Source organism: Sminthopsis crassicaudata, chromosome 2 (genome assembly GCF_048593235.1).
Source record: "Sminthopsis crassicaudata isolate SCR6 chromosome 2, ASM4859323v1, whole genome shotgun sequence".
NCBI classification, from domain to species: domain Eukaryota; kingdom Metazoa; phylum Chordata; class Mammalia; order Dasyuromorphia; family Dasyuridae; genus Sminthopsis; species Sminthopsis crassicaudata.
The window spans coordinates 579927222-579948174 of record NC_133618.1 but is presented as its reverse complement, the minus strand read 5'-3'; the positions used below and the strand labels follow the sequence as shown (position 1 = coordinate 579948174).

The 20953-nt window shown below is 33.6% G+C and overlaps 2 protein-coding genes across 4 annotated transcripts in view; one reads left to right on the top strand and one right to left on the bottom strand.

Annotated features, from left to right (window-relative positions):
- Window positions 1-20953, bottom strand: part of LOC141558401 (glutathione S-transferase omega-1-like) — a 180212-nt gene that overhangs the window by 15013 nt on the left and 144246 nt on the right. The window contains exon 1 of one of the 2 annotated variants that reach the window (XM_074295521.1): window positions 13348-13436. The exons of the other annotated variant lie outside the window; for it this stretch is intronic. The gene's annotated coding sequence lies outside the window, so the exon portion shown is untranslated. Of the gene's footprint in view, window positions 1-13347; window positions 13437-20953 lie in introns of those variants that run through there. 2 annotated transcript variants of the gene reach the window in all.
- The window catches only part of LOC141558399 (cilia- and flagella-associated protein 43-like), a 155419-nt gene continuing 142050 nt past the window's right edge, over window positions 7585-20953 (top strand). The window contains exons 1-4 of one of the 2 annotated variants that reach the window (XM_074295515.1): window positions 7585-8426; window positions 9459-9712; window positions 13376-13472; window positions 14161-14328. In XM_074295515.1, the coding sequence (XP_074151616.1) occupies window positions 8371-8426; window positions 9459-9712; window positions 13376-13472; window positions 14161-14328 (575 nt within the window). In that variant the 5' untranslated portion in view covers window positions 7585-8370. The remainder of the gene's footprint in view (window positions 8427-9458; window positions 9713-13375; window positions 13473-14160; window positions 14329-20953) is intronic. The other variant, XM_074295514.1, reaches the window with a different exon arrangement.

The window sequence follows — 20953 nt, the reverse complement described above, 5'->3', positions numbered from 1 at the left end:
TCTCTTTTCTTGTATATATTTTAAATATTTTAATGATGCCTTTTTTTCTTTCTTCCTTCCTTATCCTGAAGATAATATGTAAGCTTTAAGGTCCTTCCTTCTTTTCTCTCTCTCTCTCTCTCTCTCTCTCTCTCTCTCTCTCTCTCTCTCTCTCTCTCTCTCTCTCTCTCTCTCTCTCTTTTTTTTTTTTGCATTACAACCATATTCATTCCAACCCCACCAAATTGAAGTCTTTCCTTGACACAGGTACTAAATGATATGAAAATGTGTATCTCATTTTGAAAACGCAGAAGGTTTCTTCACAATAGTGAAAAATAGGAAATTTGTAGGGGAACAAGGGATGAATTTGAAGTCTGAGGAGCTGGTTGCAGTTCTAGTTCTGCTACTCACTCCCTGGTGAGTTTAAATTGCTTAGACTTGCTGTTCCTTAGTTTCCTTATCTGTAAAATGAAAGGGTTGGTCTAGACCTACACAGTGCTTGTTTGAGATCCACAGACACCCCCACTCAGACCTCTCACAGATCTATGCAGAGTCTGTGAATATGGATGGGAAAAAAATTACAATTTTCCCTAAGCTTCAAGTGAAATTTAACATTTGCTAAATTACTTAAACTCAATTATTTTAATAAATGGTTAAGAAGTAGTCTTTAAGTTTTACCAAATTGTGACCAAAGGGATTCAGGACCCAGAAGGGGAAAAAGGACCCTTGGGATACCCTTCCAGGAGAAAATGATTGAGAGCATGAAGTATCATCACCCCCATTTTATAAGAATCATGGTGCATTGCTCAAGGCCTCAAAGTGGTGGAACAAAATCTATTGACTCTAATGTCTTTTTCTCCTGCCATTCTGTGTCTTCTGATCTGAGGCTTGCTCACTGCTCTTTAAGTGAGCCACTTAACTACTGATATTTAGTCCAGGGCCCACATCAGATATGATCATTTGGCCTTGGGAATTGGCCATGAAAATCATATCATGTAGGAATTGAGGGTGTTTAGCTTAGCTGTCTTCAAAGCATCGAAAGATTGAATTTGACATATTGTGCTATTGATATCTTGAGCAAAGGTAATTTTATATTTTGGGTATTTCCAAAGGTCAGAATTAGGACCAATATGTAGGAGTTACATGTACACAGATTTTGGCTCAACAAAAGGAAGATAATTAAATTATATACACATTTATTAAATACTTTCTATGTACAAGGTACTATGTGGCTAGATCTGGGGATACCACATTAATATAAAAACAATCCCTGTATTTTACTGAAACAATATGGACACACAAATGTGAGGTAATTTGGGAAAGGAGTAAATATAACAATAGGCTTTACAAGAGAGTGATGCCTGAATTGAACTTGAAGGTAAAGTTCTGAATCAATGAACATGAGAAAAAAATGCAGGCTAGGATTTGGGGACAATCTGGGCCTTAAAAGGAATACAGTTGAGATGGAAGCCTACTTCACTATAGCCTTTTTATACATTAAAATTAAAAATGTTTTGACAGTATCCTGCAACTAATATAATTATCTCCTTTTAATCTACAACTTAATCAATCACCTTTGAATAAAAGACTTAATTTAGGAAATGATCTTAATTTCCTGAGAAGTTTGTTGAGAATAAAATCCAAGGCAGAGATGTCTTTTTTATTTATACTTGACATGTCAGAAAAAGAGAATGTCTTTAGTATGGAGGAGATAGATCTTCTCTAATTTTGTGTGACCATTAGTCCTGTGACCTTTAGTAAATAATTCAAAGCCAAATACTGAAAGCATGTATTTTTTTCTTTGCTGAATAATTCATTTTTATCTAATTTTATCATTTTTATCATTTATAAAATGTGAGTGGATATGGTTTGGGAGTAAGAGTGGGATTCTAATTAGAAGGAAGATTGGTGACAGAAGCTTGGACAATAGTTTACTTAGTTAAATAAAACGTCTCAGTTTTTAGCTAAACTCAAAGTGCACATTTTTCCCCCCAACATGATAGAATAGCCAATTTGGAGAATAGTAGGAAAGAAAATTTGGAATAGAGTGGATGATGGGCTATCAATAACTCTAAAAGTTTATAAAAATGGACTGAAGTCATGCTTAATACTCTTTAAAGCCCACGTTAGGGAGTTTGTACTTTACCCTACTGGCAAAAAAAGGAACCACTGATGATTCTTTTTTAAGCTATTGATATATTATTTTTAGTAGTATTTTATTGACCTCCATTACATTACAAGACAATTTGGAGCATTCATTTTTAATGAATATTTTGAGTTCCCAATTTTTCTCCCTCCATCCCCTATACCCTTCCTAAAAGGGTAGGCAATTTGATATATGTCATGCATGTGCTATCAGGCAAAATAGATTTCTATATTCGTCACAGTTGTGAGAAGGGAGAGAACAACAAAAGAGGGAAAACCATGAGAAAGAATAAAGTGAAAAAAATATGCTTTGATCTGCACTCAGAGTCCCTTAGTTCATTATTTGGTTATGGATAGCAATTTCCTGTGTGAACCCTTTGTACTTTGTATTTGTCTTGTATCATTATGTTGAGAAGAACTGAATCAATCATAGTTTGTCATCACAGAAAGTTGCTGGTACTGTGTATAATGTTTTCCTAGTTCTATTCATTTCCTTTTGCATCAGTTCATACAAGTCTTTCCAAGTTTTTCTGAAATCTACTTGTTCATCATTTCTTATTGTGCAATAGTATTCCATTATATTCATATAGCACAACTTGTTCAGTCATTCTCCATTTGATGAGCATCCCTTCAATTTCCAAATTTTTGTCACTCTAAACAGGGCTGCTATAAATATTTTTACACATATAAATCTTTTCTCTTTTTTTATGATCTCTTTAGGATATAAACCTAAAGGTAATATTCCTGGATCAAAGGGTATGCAGAGTTTGATTGCCTTTTGGGAATAGTTCTAAATTGCTCTCTAGCATGTTTGGATCAATTCACAACTCTGCCAACAATGCATTAGTGTTCCAATTTTCCCACATCCTCTCCAACATTTATCATTTTCCTTCTTTGTCACAGTAACCAATCTGATAGATGTGAGATAGTATCTCAGGGTTGTTCTAATTTGCATTTCTCTTAATCAAAAGTGATTTAGAATAATTCTTCATATGCCTATAGATAACTTTGATTTCTTCATCTGAAAATTGCCTGCTAAGATCCTTTGACCATATATGAATTGGGGAATAAATTGTATTATATCTAAACTTGCTATTTCCCAGCTTTCTGTTTTCCTTTCCTTTTTATTTGTTCAAAATCTTTTTAATTTAATATAATCAAAATTATCCATTTTACATCTTGTAATGCTCTCTATCACTGACAATTCTTGAATGTCATATTGACATGGTCAGACCTATGCTTTAGGAAAATTCTTTTGGCAGCTGTGTTTGGAGGATGAATTGGAGAAAGGCAAATTAGATAATCATTTTTAATATTCCAGATAAAACAATGAAAACAGGGAAAGCTTGACAAGAAGTATGTAAGGAAGATAAAAGATCTGTTTTAGACTGCCTCAAAAGATAGTTGCAGAAATTGGATGACCACCAAGAATTTCTTCTGTTTAACAATTTGTTGAAATAATTTAGCAGTGATGTAAGATTTCTGTCTCGATTAAGAAACAAGATTATTAAATTTTAAATTCCTTCTGATTCTGATTCTCTGAACAGTGGGTTATTTTGGGGTGAAATTTTTCTGCCACCTCAAATGAATTGAATTTTATTTTGTAAAAATAATTAAAAATTGCTGAAGTTTTCTAGTAATTATGACTGTTGTACCCTGTAGTAAGACTTGGAGTTTATAAAAACCCTCTACAGACGTTATATCATAGAGAGACAACTTCCTTCCATGTAGTGCTCCCTCTTTTTTACCTTATTCCTTTTCTGCTAGATTCTCTGTTTAGGATCTCCTAATGAGAAGAATGAGACTGAAATTAGATCCTCTCAGAGGGGGTTTTTATAAAATGCCTGGTTCTCTTCAGTCTCCCTCTCCCTCCTTTAGCCTGAAGACCACCATGCCAGAAGTTCTCAAGACATCCCTGGTCATATCTCTTCCCTATTTCATTTTGAAAGTAGCAATCTTAGTTCAAATCTGACCTCAGACACAACACTTCCTAGCTGTGTGACCCTGGGCAAGTCACTTAACCCCAAATTGCCTCAGTAGGAAAAAAAAAAAAAAAGTATCAATATTGACCCTGATACAGATCATCATTTGATTGTTGTAGTTATATTAACTACAGATTCTCATGTTAAGCATTCATATTTTTGGTAGTAGTTGTAGGGTATCAATTTACCTAATTTTTTTGGATGGTTGGATGCTGCCCTAGGATTTTTCCTTTGCTGCTCCATGTATCACTGCACGGCTCCATGCTATCCTTAATGTTGTAAGTTAACCCAAATAGTTTTTCTATAAATCCATTAAATAAAATATTCTATTGCTTCTTTCAGTGAAAATTCTTAGATATCAATAGTAGATTTTCTTTAATACCTAATGTTTTGAAATGAGCAAAACACATGGTGAGAATTTTTAATTCTTTGAAACACCATTCTTTAGGGGACAGAAAAGCAATAGTTTATGTTGACAAGTGGTTTAGGGTTACAAAAAAACTATATATTTGTGAATATATTTTATAAAAATCCCTAAAATATACTGGTTACTTTATAAATAAGGAAACAGATTCAGAGTCATTTAGTTTGCCCAAGGTTACCCAGATATTTGGCAGAGGAATCAAGTCTTACTACTTAAGATCTTCTTAGTATAGTATAGTAGTTTATAATTTAGTATAGTAGTTTATAATTTAGTATATAATAGTTTATAATTTAGTATAATTTTATAATTTTAGTTTATAGTTATTTTAGTTCATAATTTAGTTTAATTTTAGTATAGTTTATAATTTATTTAAATTTTATTTATTTATTATTTATTAAAATTTATTTAAATTTTAGTTTATAATTTAGTATAATTTTAGTATAGTAGTTTATAATTTAAGTATTACTCAATTTATATCATGATGTATTTTGTTCCATTTACTACAGACAAGTTTATTACTAATTTATTTATCATATGAGTTTATTATACAAGTTTATTAATAATTAGGAAAAGTTTTTACAGGTTCCAGATTAGATGTCTTTTTTTTTTAATGTTCTAAAAGGAAAGCTATTATGGGAATAGAGTTTTAAGGGATGTGGCAATAACTAATTGTATGTGGCAATGACTAATGTACTAATAGAATTCACTAGTGGAAATATATTTTAATGTGTGCTCTGAAAATAACCTCTAAACAACCCAAGCCTATACTTGCATATGTTATATCTGGCTTATCCTCTTAAATATTTGCTACAACTACAATCCTTTTGTGCTTAGGTTTAACTTTGCATCTTTTTATACATTTCTCATTTTATATTTTGTATTATGATTGTACATGTGTATTTCCTAATAGACTATAAATTATAAGGGACTTTTATTTTGCTAATCTTTTTAACTCTCCCAGACTTTATCACTGTGGATCCTCACTCAGTAAATACTGGTTGAATTGACATGAATTGTGAGGAAAAGGAATCCAAATGCACCTAAATTAGGAAATGAACAGTATTCATTATTTCAAAAAAATTGAAAAATAGGATTTCAGAATTCCTTCCCCCCTTACCATCCCAAGTTCACTAAAATGTTTTCATATTAATATTTCCCTGTGCTTACAATTTTTCTTGAAATGTGAAATAATAAAGTGATAATCTAAAAAAAATTTGATAGGCCATAAACTTTGTACCCCATGTCCTATGATTCCACAATGATCTAGTTTACACAAACTGGCCTAACTTATGACTTGACTCAAATGGCTAAGGTTTTTTTTTGTTTTTTTTTGTTTTTTTTTTTTTTGGCCTTATGGTGACAGTTCATTCTGGGAAATCTCAAAATATATTCATGCTAGGTTTCCATAAATGTAGGTAACTAGGTCCCCAGGTTTAAAATAAAAACTGGTTTCCCCTCCCCCCCCGAAAATGTAGAAAGAAAAAAAAAACTGCACAGAAACCTGTTAATTATAGAAAGCATAGAAAAACCTCATAGTCCCTACATCATAAGGTCGGTTTGCAAGGGAATTGAATTTAGGGCTTCCAGATGAGGCTTCATAATGGTGCTTTTCCCAGAAGGCAAGCATATTGGTGGAGAGTCAATCCCCTTCCCACTGTAAAGACCCTGACAGAATTTTTCAGATTACTAATGAGGCGGCAAAGTATGGGCCTTCTGCTCCCTCTTCTTATGGCTCTAGTCTGTTATTTCGCTCCAGGTTCAGTAGACCTTGTGGACAAATCTCTTTATCCAAGAGGCACAGAGCTCAGGAACTCCCCAATTCCCGAGGAGCTCTTAAATCTTTTTTTGTGGCATGGACTCTTTTGGCACTCGGATGAAGCCCAAGAACCCTACCTCAGAATGCTATGCGCATAAAATATGTAGCTTTACCAAAGAAAATAATTCTGTTTTCAGGTGGGAAGTCAGTAGAGACAAGATGCAGATATTGGAGTCAGGGCTGGAGTTCATATTCTAGTTTAGTAATCAACCGTGTGATCGATCTTACATAAAACTTCGGTGTGATCCTCTACTTGCCTCGGCTGCTGCCCGCTCTGGATCAAAAGGCTGCTATCACTAGGCTGACATATAGATGTGGGGTCCAGGAATTTTCTTGAGCCACATTAACTAGAATAAATACAGCTCTTCCCATTTCTGCCCAAAGGAACTATTACTTTATGGGGGGTGGAAAGAAAGTGGGGATGAGAATTTTGCAAGAGAAAAGGACAAAAAAAGGGGGTGAGATGGGGGAAGAGGTAAAGAAGAGCCTCGTCCATTCTCCCAAGCAAAAGCAAGGGAGTGGGGACTCCTTTCTTGGAGACCTCCTCAGTTAACTGTCATAATTTCCGTAGGATGATTGCTAATGTCAAAAAAAAAAATTTTTTTTTTTCCCTGAGGAGGCAATTGGGGTTAAGTGGCTTGCCCAGGGTCCCACAGCCAGGAAATGTTAAGTGTCCCACATTTGAACTCAGGTTCTCCTGACTTCAGGGGGAAGATGCTCCAGCTGAATGCTAATATCATTAGCGGGAAACCGGGGTGTCAAAGAACAAGACTGGGGGCCGGTGCTGGAGGACCAGAGCACCGAGTGTGAGTGTGTGGAGCGGAGACTAGGGGCTCCGAGCTGCGGCCCGGGATAATCTTGATTCCGGGAAGGATGTGCAGACCCCTAGTGAGGAATAGCTGGAGGAAGGGGAGAAGAAGAGCGCAGCAGTCGTAGAAAATCGGAGTCCTTGGGTTGGAGTTTTGAGGAGAGCGGTGACCCTGGGGAATTTGGATAAGGAATTTTTCCTCGGAAAAGACAATTCTTTTCCTTATCTGTTCTTTTCCTGGTCCTGCTTCCCTACTTCTCTAGGACAATTGGTGGCCGCAGTAAACACTACGTGAGTGTGCTATCTGTGAGATAACCTGAGGGCTGAAAAAGCGTTTCCATTTTCCAGCCCCCCTTAACAAGCCCTTCAGTAGACGAAGATATTTTCTCCTCCGCACCAGGGCAGTGTTTCCCACTACTGCGCTTCGGAACTCCCCCTTTCTTCTTTGGTTTGCGCATGTCCAATTGACCCAATCAGTTTATTACGAAATCCTGCTCTCTCTCACCTCACCCAACACCCACCCGCTGAGATCCGGCCAAAATGCGCTGTCTCTTTTCCCAATCTCTTCACCCACTCACAACCCGAATGCTTATTAATGCTTAGAGCCCCTCACCCCGCTCCGTCCTCTTCCTGGACAGCACCTTCAAAATCATCTGCGTTGTCCGGGTACTTTCCCAATCAGGTTGGGTTTTCCAGGATCTGTTCTTTATAGTAACTGGAAAGAGAGTTTGTACCCATTAAGCCTGAAATGGCCAAACAAATTTGGGTACTTGACTATAAGGGCATACTGCTGGGATAAGAAACGAAGAATTCGGGGAGAGAAGTGCTTTTTTCTCAAACATATTCTTTACCCTCTTAGCCCTGTTTTTTCCTCTAAGCCAAGCCTCTCTTTGATCCTCTTTATTCCTTGCGACCCCTGCCTTCTTCTCTTTGATCCCCATTATTCCTTGCGACCTCTGCCTCCTTGATCACCCATTGTTGCCTTCCCTTTAGACTCTCGATGTTCGACATTCCACCCGTCCCCCAACAATGACCATCGTTCCAGAGACTGGACGAATCAAAGGGTACCAGGGTTACGGTCTCTTGGATATTAATGCAAACAGTCGGCATAGCGTCTGCTGAAAGCTAAAGGAGAGGCGTATGACCGCTGCATTTTTGTAGAAGGAAATTCACGATTTCTTGCAGTTTTCCATTGTGCTGAACACCTCCGACTACGATGAGTGTCAAAGACAAAGAGGGATCAGACACCCTGAGCGCAACCCTGTCTGTGAGGTGCTCTGACTTGCCTCCTGCCTTCTCCGAAGTCCATTATCCCTTGTGACGCTTTCTCTCTAGCAATTATTATTACCCTGTCCTTTGATATCTGTTGCTCCCTATGATTGTATTTGCTTGATAACTTTTCATTGCATTATTGCCCTTTCATCAGCGCTTTGTTGCTGCGATGCACATCCCAGTCTTCCATAGATCTCTTTTGCTGACTCCCACTCCTTGATAAACTATCACCAGACGGACATGGCTCTCTATTCTGCTCCTTGTGACTCCCATCCTCCAATCTTTGACTACACCAATGTAAAATGGCTTTTAAAATTTAAAATTTATCCCTATTAAACACACTTTTACTCTAGCCAATTTCAGTTCATTCCTATCTGACTTTTTTCTTGCTATGCTTTCATTTGCTACTTACTTACTCATTCAAGACAAACCATAACTTTAACATTTAATGACTCTCCTACCATCAAACACAAGGTTTCCCATTCTTTAAGACACTGTAGCTTAGTCCAGCCCCAGTTCTTTCTCATGCAAAGCTCCTTATTTCTTCTTTGAATTCGTGTTTCACGTGTACCATATTTGTTAACTTTTCATACAACTTGTGGTAACAATCATTTTTCTTTCTACTATCATAGCAATCTTCTAACATTATCATGTTATTTTTTAAATGTCTGTTTTTGAAAGTACACTGTTAAAAGAGGGTGAATGGCTGCATTATACTTTACAATTAGAATACAACTTTCTGCATTCCCTTTTCATCTCTAAATGCCCCTATCAGTCCTTTGTTTCATCTCATAAAAAATAATATAAATTTATTCTTGGAATAAGATTGTTGAGGCTCATCTTTAAAGATGTTTAAAATTCTGTAATTCATGATACAATCTGAAAACTGTCAGTTTTTTTTTTTAATAAGAACTATATCATCGAGGGGAATGGCATTAACTTTTTCAAAATTTTTAATGATCTTTTTCTTTTCTTTTTTTTTAAATGGTTCAATCTGTCTAATTATTAATAGTAATGTTTCCTTTCCCAAAGATGGGTGCACGGATTCCCTGAGAAGAAGATTGCTTTTATCAGCAACAACACAATTTGCTACCCTTGTGGAAATTTTATAATTTTTATGAATATTGAAAAAGAGAAGAAGACTGTTCTACAGTGTATGGATGGAAAAGTGGGTTCTGTGGCAACTAATATTCCTTTCAAAGTGGTGGCTTTTTCAGATCAGAAGTTTCAACCCTTCATCCACATATACAACTTTCCTTCATTGACCAAAAAAGCAAAATTAAGAGGTATTTTATGAGAATTATTCATTCTGGAATTGAATACGTGATCATAAAAATCTAACCAATTAAGCTATACTTTTTGAAGAAATTATAACTTTCAAAAATATATGCTTAGAAATAAGATTCAGACATTAGAAATTTGATTAATTAGTGATTGGAGAAGTCAAGTTGGAATGTCCTTTTCAGAGTGGTGATATTTTGTTATGATTTATTGAAAATGTAGGTGGATTGCTATTTGCGCAACTATCTGAAGTTACTGATAAAAAAAGTTAGATGAAGTCATACAATATAAAAATGACTCATATATACAAAATAGCTAATGTTTTGTTTCCTTATTGCCATCAAAGGCTATTGTCTAAAAAATCCTTCTATCTTTTTCTCTTTGGGAAAAAAAAAAAAGACAAGTCTCAAAGGGATTCAGTAAAGTCTTGGAGTTCTATTAGAACAATACAATTCAGATATGTCTACATAGGCATAGAGATATGGATATGGATATGTCTATATGTCTTTCTATCTGAACTGTATTGTACTAAGGAAGTTTTGGTAAACTAGTTAGGCAACCTAATGATAAGATATGACATTGTTTGGGGAAAAAATTCATTTTTTACAGATAGTTTACAAAGAAACTTGAAACACAACCTAGTCTTAAATTATGACATATTTTATACTTTATGCTCATCTTTAAATGAATAAATTGTATATAATTTGGCAATATGGCAATACTTTTTCAAGTATTTGAGAGCTTATTATAAGTCTCTTTCAAACATTAATCAAGATTGTTTCATCTTCAAAATAGCAGAAACTCATTTTATACAAATATGTTATGAAACAGTACTAAAATCTGCATCACTTTGTTTAGAAAACCAGAAAACTGATTATTTACCTGAAGCCAAACCATATGATTTTCAGGTTCAACAACTTGTTTCAGCATACTTTTATAAGACAACTCAAATAATTTACTATTATTTTTCAGATACAGTAAAACTAAATGTATCATACTTGTCCTTGGAAAAATGGTCTCCTTATCCATTTATATTTAGAAATATCTAGATCTTTAAAATACTAGAAGTATTAGTTCTAGAGATAATTTGTGTCATTAATATATCAGGCTTCTGATGCATTTATAAGACTGACATTTTAATTGGAAAAATAATCTAAAATATGCTTTAAATTTATTGTTCAAAGCTTTAAATTTTTATAAACACGTCCAGTTCATCTTTCCAGATCAGAGGAAAGAATTTGCGGACTTTGCTTTATGAAAAGTTTATTGTTTTGAGGTATTAAAATAGCCACCAAATATGAAAATTTTAGGAGTAAATTTGTATTATAAAATTTAATTAGCCCATTTTTTGAGGTGGGAATAGTACGAAGATGTAGGGAAAGCTCTGTTTCTCATGTTGGAGGATCTGTATTCAAATCCAATTTCTGGTTCTTTCAACTTGTGTGATTTTGAACAAGTCATTTACCATGTAGGCATCTGTTTCCTTATCTCTGATGTGAAAGATTTTTGGGGGGGAAAAAGCTTCAGAGCTCCCTTCCAACTTTAGATTGATGATCCTTTAGAATAAACTATCCTCAGTCACAGAGGGAGAAAAGCTTAAAGCAGTATTGGGAAACTTTTCTTCTTATTGGTGATTTATGGTCCCTAGTCCTCTGATACAGGCACATCCTAAAAAAGTGGAATGGTCCTACAGGGGCCACCAAGTCAACTATCTTTGGCCTTCCAAGAGAGAGGCAACCTGACAAGAATTAGGTAAGAAACTCTCCCAAAGAGACTTTCCCCTGCACCTACCTAGGAAAATAGTAGGAGGGAACTAGACTCAAAGACAGAAAAGACATCCTAGAATACTTGACCAATTGGCTTCATTTTCTGTGCTGCAGAGGAAGACTCCTGTATTCTCTCTAAGCTTTATAAGGTTTTGTTGTTGTTGTTTTTTTAAACGTAGTATGATGGTTCATTACCAAATGGCAGCAGTAGACCATAAATTCTTCCTCCTTTATATCTGCAAGCTGCAGGAGAGAGGGTGGTAAAGGGAGGGAAAGGGGGGGAGAGGGAGAGGGGGAAAGGGAGAGGGGGAGAGGGGGAGGGGGAGAGGGAGAGGGGGAGGGGGAGGAGGAGAGGGAGAGGGGGAGGGGGGGAGGGGGAGAGGGAGAGGGGGAGGAGAGGGGGGAGAGGGAGAGGGGGAGGAGAGGGGGGAGAGGGAGAGGGGGAGGGGGAGGAGGAGAGGGAGAGGGGGAGGAGGAGAGGGAGAGGGGGGGAGAGAGGGGGAGAGGGAGAGGGAGGAGAGGGAGGAGAGGGAGGAGAGGGAGGAGAGGGAGGAGAGGGGGAGAGGGAGAGAGGGAGAGAGGGAGAGGGAGAGGGAGAAGAAGAGAGAGAGAGAGAGGACAGGGAGGGGAGAGAGAGAGAGAGAGAGACAAACAGTAAGAGACATAATGACAGAGGCACAAAGAGAAAGAGGCAGAGAGACGAGAGTAGATATTGAGAGATAATGAGACAGAAAACACAGAAAGAGACAAAGAATGAGAAAGTTTTTTTTTGTTGTTGTTGTTTGTTTTTGTTTTTCCCTCCTTTGGCTAAAATTATTGCCTTCATGGCCCCATGATTCATTCTCAATACCTTTCTTGCTATGCTAAATTGTTAGTAATTTAAAAGTCATTTGACTTTTACATTAAGTTGAGAAAGCAATTTTTAGTTTTTATATTAAAATTTTGTGTTAATAATTCAATAGACAATTTTAAATATATCCAATATGTGAATACAGGTATTCATATAGTGTATACACATTATAAACATGTGTATATGCGTGTTTTTCTCTGAGATTGTGGTGAAAGAGTGGGAAAAAATAGGCATATATATGTATGTATATATATATATATATATATATACACATATATGTCAAGTGTGGGGATGACAAGAGATTAAGATATATAGAGAGGCATACAAAAGGATAGTGACTATAAAACACAGAGATCCTGAGAAGAAATGATACACAGAGACATGACATTCATAATGAATTATTTCCATCCTATGCAGTTTAGGATATTGCTGATATAAAATTTTTATTATAGCCAGGTATTTTACAAGTAAAAGCATAGAGATCCTAGATTTGATCTGAAGGAACCTTAGAAGCTATCTAATGCAACACCACTACCTCACATTATATGTGAGGAACCTGTGAATCAAGAGGTTTAGTTATTTCCCCATTTTCACACAGCTAATAAGTGTCCAAAGTAGAATTTAAATTCTGGTCTCAATGTGCAGTTTTGTAATCACTATTCCATGTTACCTCCTAACTTTTTCATTCATATCCTGTAGGTTATTGGGAAACTAAATTGAGGGCTAAAAGATAACCTTAGAGAACTTATAAATTTTACAATTATTTACAACTAAGGCACTAAAGGAAGTTACAGTAGCAATTTAAGGAAAGCAAATGTAAATCCAAGATTATTAGAAGAAACAATATTTCTTTTATCACTAGTGTCTATTTAAAAAAAATTAACATTTTTACTCTTAAGACATTTCTGAGAAAGGGAGAAAATGTAAATAAAACATAGAATGTGAGAATACTTGACATAGGGAAAGAAAATTAGAATTTAACATTTAAAAAGGGGAAATGAACTTTCTTGCTCTGAATACTTACCTGAAATGGATCTGATTTTCTGAATTAGGAAATGCTCAGTTGGACTACGCCTTACTTGAATTTAATTACTCCGGAATATATCTGGCTAGTTTCTCTGAAATTCCAGAACATGAAGTGACACTTTGGTAAGTTCCAGTATCAAGCACATTTTTGTGTTTTACTTAGTAGAAAATAGTTTTTCATTGTTGGTTTATGAACTATATTTCCTAATTTGGTTATTTACTAAAAGAGAGAGAACAAAAACTTAATTGTTCTCAAGAATTTAAAACTATTTTCAGGGAATAAAATATTATATAATCTAGGTTTTAAAAAAGCCACATATCTCTTAAAGAACAAAGTTATAGATAGGGTTTTTAAATATTTAATTTAATTCTTTGTCATTGAAAGGAACAAGGGAAAAAGCAGAAGAATAGCAAAGCATGAGGAAAATAACAAAATTTAAAATTTCAATTTTAGTCTATTATAATTATTAACAAACATTAAATCCTATTAAGTACAATTCATTTTGTTAAAACTCTGGATTAATGAATAAATAAGGCATACCTGACTCCAATGACTTTAAAGTTTACAATGGAGATATATATAAAATCAAACAATACTTTTATGACATTTGACTATAATTAAGCTTCAGTTTCTTCATCTACAAAAAGGAAATAAAAATAACAGGTACCTCCCTAGGGTTATTATAAAGATCAAATGATATAATAATTATAAAATGATTAGCATAGCTCCTGGCACATAATAAGAACCATATAGATGTTAGCTATAATAATTATTGTTGTTATTTCATAAAATGATTTTTCATTTTTTAAGGGATTGGAGAAAAAACGTTATTTTGTGTAGAAGATCACAACCAGGTTTGTCAGTGGGACAGATGACTTTTAACCCCAAGAACTGGCGCCAACTGTGCTTATCTAATACAGATTATATAGCTGTATGGAATATTGAAAGATTTAACAAGGATCATTATTTTAAACCAAAGTAAGTAATAAAAATAAAACAATGACATCTCTTTGCATCAATTTACAATGAGCATCAGCATTGTCAGTAATTTCAAAATTTTATGTAGTGAGCCCTCCTTAAAAAATGTCATGCCCCTAAATAATAATTTAATAAACAAATAATAAATGATAAAATTATTTAATTTTAAAATAAATTTATTATTTACTTTTGACATTCTTTTGAAAAATATTGAGTTCTAAATTCTTTTCTTTCCTTTCACCCATTGAGAAGGCAAGCAATGATATCAATTCCAGATGTAAAATCAAGCCAAGTATATTTCAGTACCAGGCACAATGCCCCCCCAAAGCAAGAAAAACAAAGTGAAAAAATTATTTCAATCGTACTCAGAGCACATCAGTTTTCCTCTGAAAGTGGATCACTTTTTTTAATCATGAGTCCTATGGAAATGTCTTAGATCACTGTATTAAGCAGAGTTGCTAAGTTTTTCTCAGTTGATCATTATTATAATATTGGACTATTATTGTTTACAATATGGTTCTGGTTCTGCTCAATTCACTTTGCATCAATTCATATAAGGATCCCTAGATTAAAAAACAAAACAAAACATCCTATTTGTCTTTATAGCACAAAAGTGTTTCATCACAATAATATATCACTATTCATTCTCCAATTCATTCACAATTCATTCAGTCATCCTCCAAATGATGGCTATATCCCTTAATTTTCAATTCTTTGCCCACATAAAAAGAGCATACTTTCTCTCTTCAACTTCCTTGAGGTACAGACCTAGTAGTAATATTGTTGAGTCAGAGAATATGCACATAGTAAATTGTTCTCAAGAATTATCGGAACACCTCAGGGTCTACCAATAGTGCATCAGTGTCTCAATTATTATACATCCCGGCTAACATTTATCATTCTCCTTTTCTTATTATGTCATGTTAGCCTATATGATAGGTGTGAGGGTAATACTTTAGAATTGTTTTAATTTACATTTCTTTATTCATTCGTGATTGAGAGCATTTCTTCATATGACTATAGATAGCTTTTGATTCCTTCTTCTGAAAATTGCCTATTCCTAGTCTTTGATCATTTATCAACTGGGCAAAAGCTCTTTATTTTATAAATTTTACTTGGCTCATTATATATTTTAAGATAAGAGGCTTTTATCAGAGAAGCTTGCTGTAAATCCCCCTTCTTCAGCTCTCTGATTTCCTTCTAATCTTGGCTAATTTGTTTGTTTGTTTGGGTAATTGTAAAATTAAACCTCCCCCCTCCTGCCATGGTCCTATCTATCTGTTTGATCATATTTTTTTTCCTTTATTCATAGATCTGACAGGTAAAAAAAGTGCATGCTGCTTTAATTTGCTTATATCGCCCTTTATGTCTAAATGATTTATTCATTTTGGCCAAAAGTTCATATACGATGTGAGATGTCTCTGCCTAATTCTGTCAAACTGCTTTCCAGTTTTCCCAGCAATTTTTGCCAAATAAACAGTTCTTGCCCTAAAGCTTGGATCTGTAGGTTTATCAAACTCTAGATTAACATGGTCATTTACTACTGTGAATTATGAACCTAATCTATTGCATATATAGCTTCTCTTTCTTAGCTGGTACCAGATTGCTTTAATGATTAATGATTACTGTTTTGTAATGTAATTTGAAATACAGTACCTTCCTTCACAATTTTTCCTACTGATTCCTTTGATAACATTGTCCTTTTATTTTATTTTTATTTTCTGGCTCTAAAAGATAATTCTTGGATAGTTTGATTGCTATGGAATTAAATTAATTTTGGTAGACTTATCATTTTTATTGTCCTAGCCTTCCCATAAACAATGACTATTTCTCTACTTGTTAAAAACTATCCTATTTGTGTGAAAAGTGTTCTGTATTTGCTTTCATGTAGTCCTTGGGTTTGTCTTGATAGTTAGACCTCCAACCCTTTTACATTGTATTCAATTATTTTAAATGAAATTTCTCTAACTCAGTTTGGTTTTGTTGAGTAACATTTAGAAGTGCTGTTGAGTTATGCAGGTTTATTTGTTATCCTGAAACTTTGCTAAAGTTCATTTTTTCAACTAAATGTTTTAGTTGATTCTCTAAAATTCTCTAACTATACAATTATATAATCTACAAAGAACAATAGTGTTTTTCTTTGCTTATATTTATTCCTTCAATTTGTTGTCTTATTGCTATAAGTTTGCATTGAATAACAAAATTATTATTGAATAATAATAACAATAAACTAGCAATATTGAATAAAAATGGATATCCATGCTTCACCCCTGCTCTTACTGAGGAAGCTTTTATTTATCCCTTTATAATGGTTGCTTTTAGTTTTACATAGATACTACTTATCATTTTAAGAAAAGGTCCATTTATTCCTTTGGTTTCTAAAGTTTCTAATATGAGTGACTGTTGTATTTTGTCACAAAAAATTTTCTGCATGTGTTGAGATAATCATATGATTATTGATTTTACTATTGATATAGTCAAGTATGCTTCTAGTTTTTTCTAAAATTGAACAAGCCCTGCATTCTTGGTTTAAATCCCATCTGATCAGAGGGTATGATCTATGTGATATATTGTCAGTATTTTATTTAAAATTTTTGCATCAATATTCACTAAGGAAATTGGTATATAGTCTTCTTTCTGGTTTTTCTTTTTTTGGTTTGGGTATCACAAACATGTGACATAGAAGGAATTTGTGGGATTCCTTCTTTACCTATTTTTTTCAAATAATTTACACAATATTGACAATTAATTGTTCTTCAATTATTTACAGAATTTATTTGTAAATCTATTTGTAAATCTGGGGATTTTTTTCTAGAGAGATCATTTATATCCTTTAAAATTTCTTTTTCTAAGCTAGGGTTATTTGAGTATTGTATTTCCTTTTCTGTTAATCTGACAATTTATGTCTTTATAAATATTTATCCATTTTAGTCAGATTGTTAGACATATTGGCATCAAATAATTATTTTAATTTCATCTTCATTCATCCTTTTCATTTTTCATATTTGTAATTTGGTTTTCTTCTTTTTAAAAAAATCAAATTAACCAATGATTTATCTGTGTGTTTTAAATAAAAAACAGTTCCTAGTTTTATTCATTAGATCATTTTTTTCCTTTCAGTTTTATTAATTTCTATTTTTGATTTTCAGGATTTCCATTTTAGTCTTTAATTACTGATTTTTAATTTGTTCTTTTTTCCTGTTTTTTTTTTTTGTTTGTTTGTTTGTTTTTTTTTGCTGAGGCCATTGGGGTTAAGTGACTTGCCCGAGTTCACAGAGCTAAGAAGGGTTAATTAAGTGTCTGAGATCACATTTGAACTCAGGTCCTCCTGACTTCAGGGTTGGTGCTCCCTGCACTAGGCCACCTAGCTGCCCCTTTTTTCTGTGTTTTTTTTTTTAATTGCACCACCCAAACATTTCATAAAACAATTTAAGTAATTCATTTCCTAGCTCATTTCTGTAAAGCAAATTTAAGGAATTGCTACATTTTATAACAATACAAATCTTAAACACATGAGAAAAATAAAATATATAACATGTACCTATAAAGCCCTTGATTATTTTAATATTAATAATGTAATAAAAACCATAAAACAATGTTTTGATGCAATTCGATGGTCTCTTTTTCGGCACAAAATTTCTCAATGATGTAGTGATGACATTGTTTTCATAATACTTTTTCAATTAGTGATTAAGATTAATATTTTGTTCTTCACTTACAGAAAAAAATCCACAAATAAGATTTTGCCATTGTTAATGAAATTTGTGACACTTTTAATAAACTAGAGAATTCTTTGTTTGCTTGTAGTTAAAATATAATGAAATTTTCAAATATTGTTTAGCATTAGACAAATATGTTAATTGTTCTAGAACAAATCAAATAAGACCAAATTTATCATAAATATATTCATGGAAAATGAGTATTTTTCCATCTATATTTAAAAATATCTAATCTTTAACATCAAATAAAAAGTGCTTCTAAAGACCATTCAGGTAACTAACAAGCAGATTTATTTTTTATTTGAAGGAAAAGTATTTTTAAAATTAGAGGAAATAAATAATTTTGTAAACTTATCAATAACTTTTTCATAAGTACTTTTTCCAGAATCAAATTATGATGAGGATTTTGCTTAATTTTATTGGTTATTCATTTTTTTAAAAGGTCTATGGAATATGAAAGCTTCAGAGACATATTTTTGTTATAACATGAATTTGTTTGATTTGGATGTGGAATCAGGAAAACCTAAATTTGAATACTGACATTTAATCTCTGTCAACCTCAATTTCCTCATCTATAAAATGAGGATAATGTTGATTTAGTGACACTGCCCTTCTCAATGTTCCATGAACAAAACACTTCATCTCTTCACTCCAAGCAATTTCTCTGTCTGTCCCATAGATGTGGAATGCTCTTCCTCATCTTTACCCACTGATTTCCTTCAAATCCCCTTTTACTGCCTTCAGGCTGCTTATTTCTCATGTATCTTTTACATAGTTTGCACATATTTGTCTGTTGTAATTTCCTTGTGAGGAACTGCCTTTTGTCTTTTTTTATTTCCTTAGTGCTTAGCACAATGTCTGGCACACAGCAACCACTTATTATATGTCTACTAAGTGTCTGACTGACTAGCATCTTTGCAAAGATTATACTATATAAAACACCTGCCAAATCTTGAAGTACTATATAAATGTTAGCTCTTCCTAAAATGGGGCGGAGGGAGATGAATACTAGGAAAGGTGACCCAGCAATTATTTCTTTTATCTCGTTTCTTTTTCTGGATTCCTGTCTTCCCTACAACCCTTTTTTCTTGAAGTACTATTCATGAAAAAAACTCATACTTTTTAACAATAATATAAAAGTTGTAGAGGGTCACAGTCAGTGGGGAAACTCTAAGTGAGATATAAGACCCTTCAGCCCAGAGGGAACATGCTAACAATGTCTAGTCTGGCTTCCCATCTCTCCTAAGGGCTCTCGGCCTTCCTGAGAAGTCAGGGGGTGGTGACAACCTGTGTTGTGATTGAAGCAGAGAGATACCAGGTGGCAAACTACGTACAATAGCAAGTTATGTGGTCCCATGTGCATAGTGTTGTTTTTGTTAATTATAAAAAGGGGAAAATCCTTGAAATAAATGGACTCCATTTTTCCACCATCCTCAGGAGTCCCATCTCATCACTTCTCCACTAAGATGGTATATTTTAAACATCCTGGCATGGAGTAGAAAGCAGGACACGACAAAGAGTGCTTTATTTTCTGCTCCCACAGTCATGTTATTATATAAAGAACCATTTTAATGGAACTTAAATTTACTAATGCTTTACTTTAATATCACATTGATATTCAAAAATATTCTTCCAACTTCTCCTACCCAGAAGCCATCCTCTTTAACAAAGATTTAAATTTTTTTTTTAAATTAGCAAAACTAACATATCATGGAATCTGTCAGCATATGTAATAAGGTATATGTAAAAATCTATTTCCCTCATAGATCCTCCTCCTTTGTAGTGAAGGAGTATTAGGCAGTAAAGTAAATTTTATCAACTTTTCTCTGAAACCATGATCAGTCATTATAACTATATATTATCCAGTTCATATAAACTTTCTCATATTTCTCTGAATTCTTCATTATTCCTTTTTTTCTTACCATGTAACAATTTTCACTTGTATTCATATACCACAGGTATTTTAGCCATTTCTCAATCAATGGGCACACATTTTCTATTTCTTTATACAAAGAAGTTTCTCTCAAAAAAAGTTCTCTTATGACTATTTTGGCATAAAAGTTTCTATTTTCTGCATCCTTGAAATATAAACCTGTAGTGGTGGAATCTCTGGGTTAGTCACTTTTAAATAAAAATTCTAAATTACTTTTCAGAATGTTTGGGCAGTTCATAATTCCATCAAAGATATGAATGTATCTCATTTTCCATAGCTTCCTTCACTATTTCTTCAAAATATTTGTATATTTTGTCATTTACCAATTTGAGGTGTATGAGGTTGAAACTTAAGCTTGTTTTTAATCTTACCTAGATATACCTAGTAAATGTCTATAATTTTTGAATATCAGACTTTTATCAGAGATATTTAATACAAATATTTTCCCAGTTGACAACTTACCTTTTTATTCTAGTATTCTAGTATTAATATTATTCTTGCAAAACTTTTAAATTTAATGTAATAAAGCTTATCTATTTTTTTATAATTGTCTCTAATCATCTTTGTCAGAAGATTGAGAATTTGTCTACCCATTGTTAAGGGAGCCCATTCTGGTTCTTTTCTAATCCTTTTATGCTATGATTGTTACTATTCAGGCCACATTACCATTTGGATTTTGTTGTAGGAGATAGTATAAGATGTTTGTTTAAGCTAATTTCTGGAAGTCAGACTGCTTTCCATTTTCCCCCATCAATTCTTATCAATTGGGGGTTTATTATATAGTGGTCACTGAGTTCGGTGACATGTAATTCTTCCCTCCCTGGCATATTGCACTTAAAATCCTGCCATTTGGATTCTTTTAGTCCGAATAATTATTTGAGTTATGCTAAAAAAAAAAATATTATGTAAGCTCCTTTTGATTCCCAGTATGCCATTCTGTGTTCTTTGAAAATGAAATGGCTAATTGGAGAAG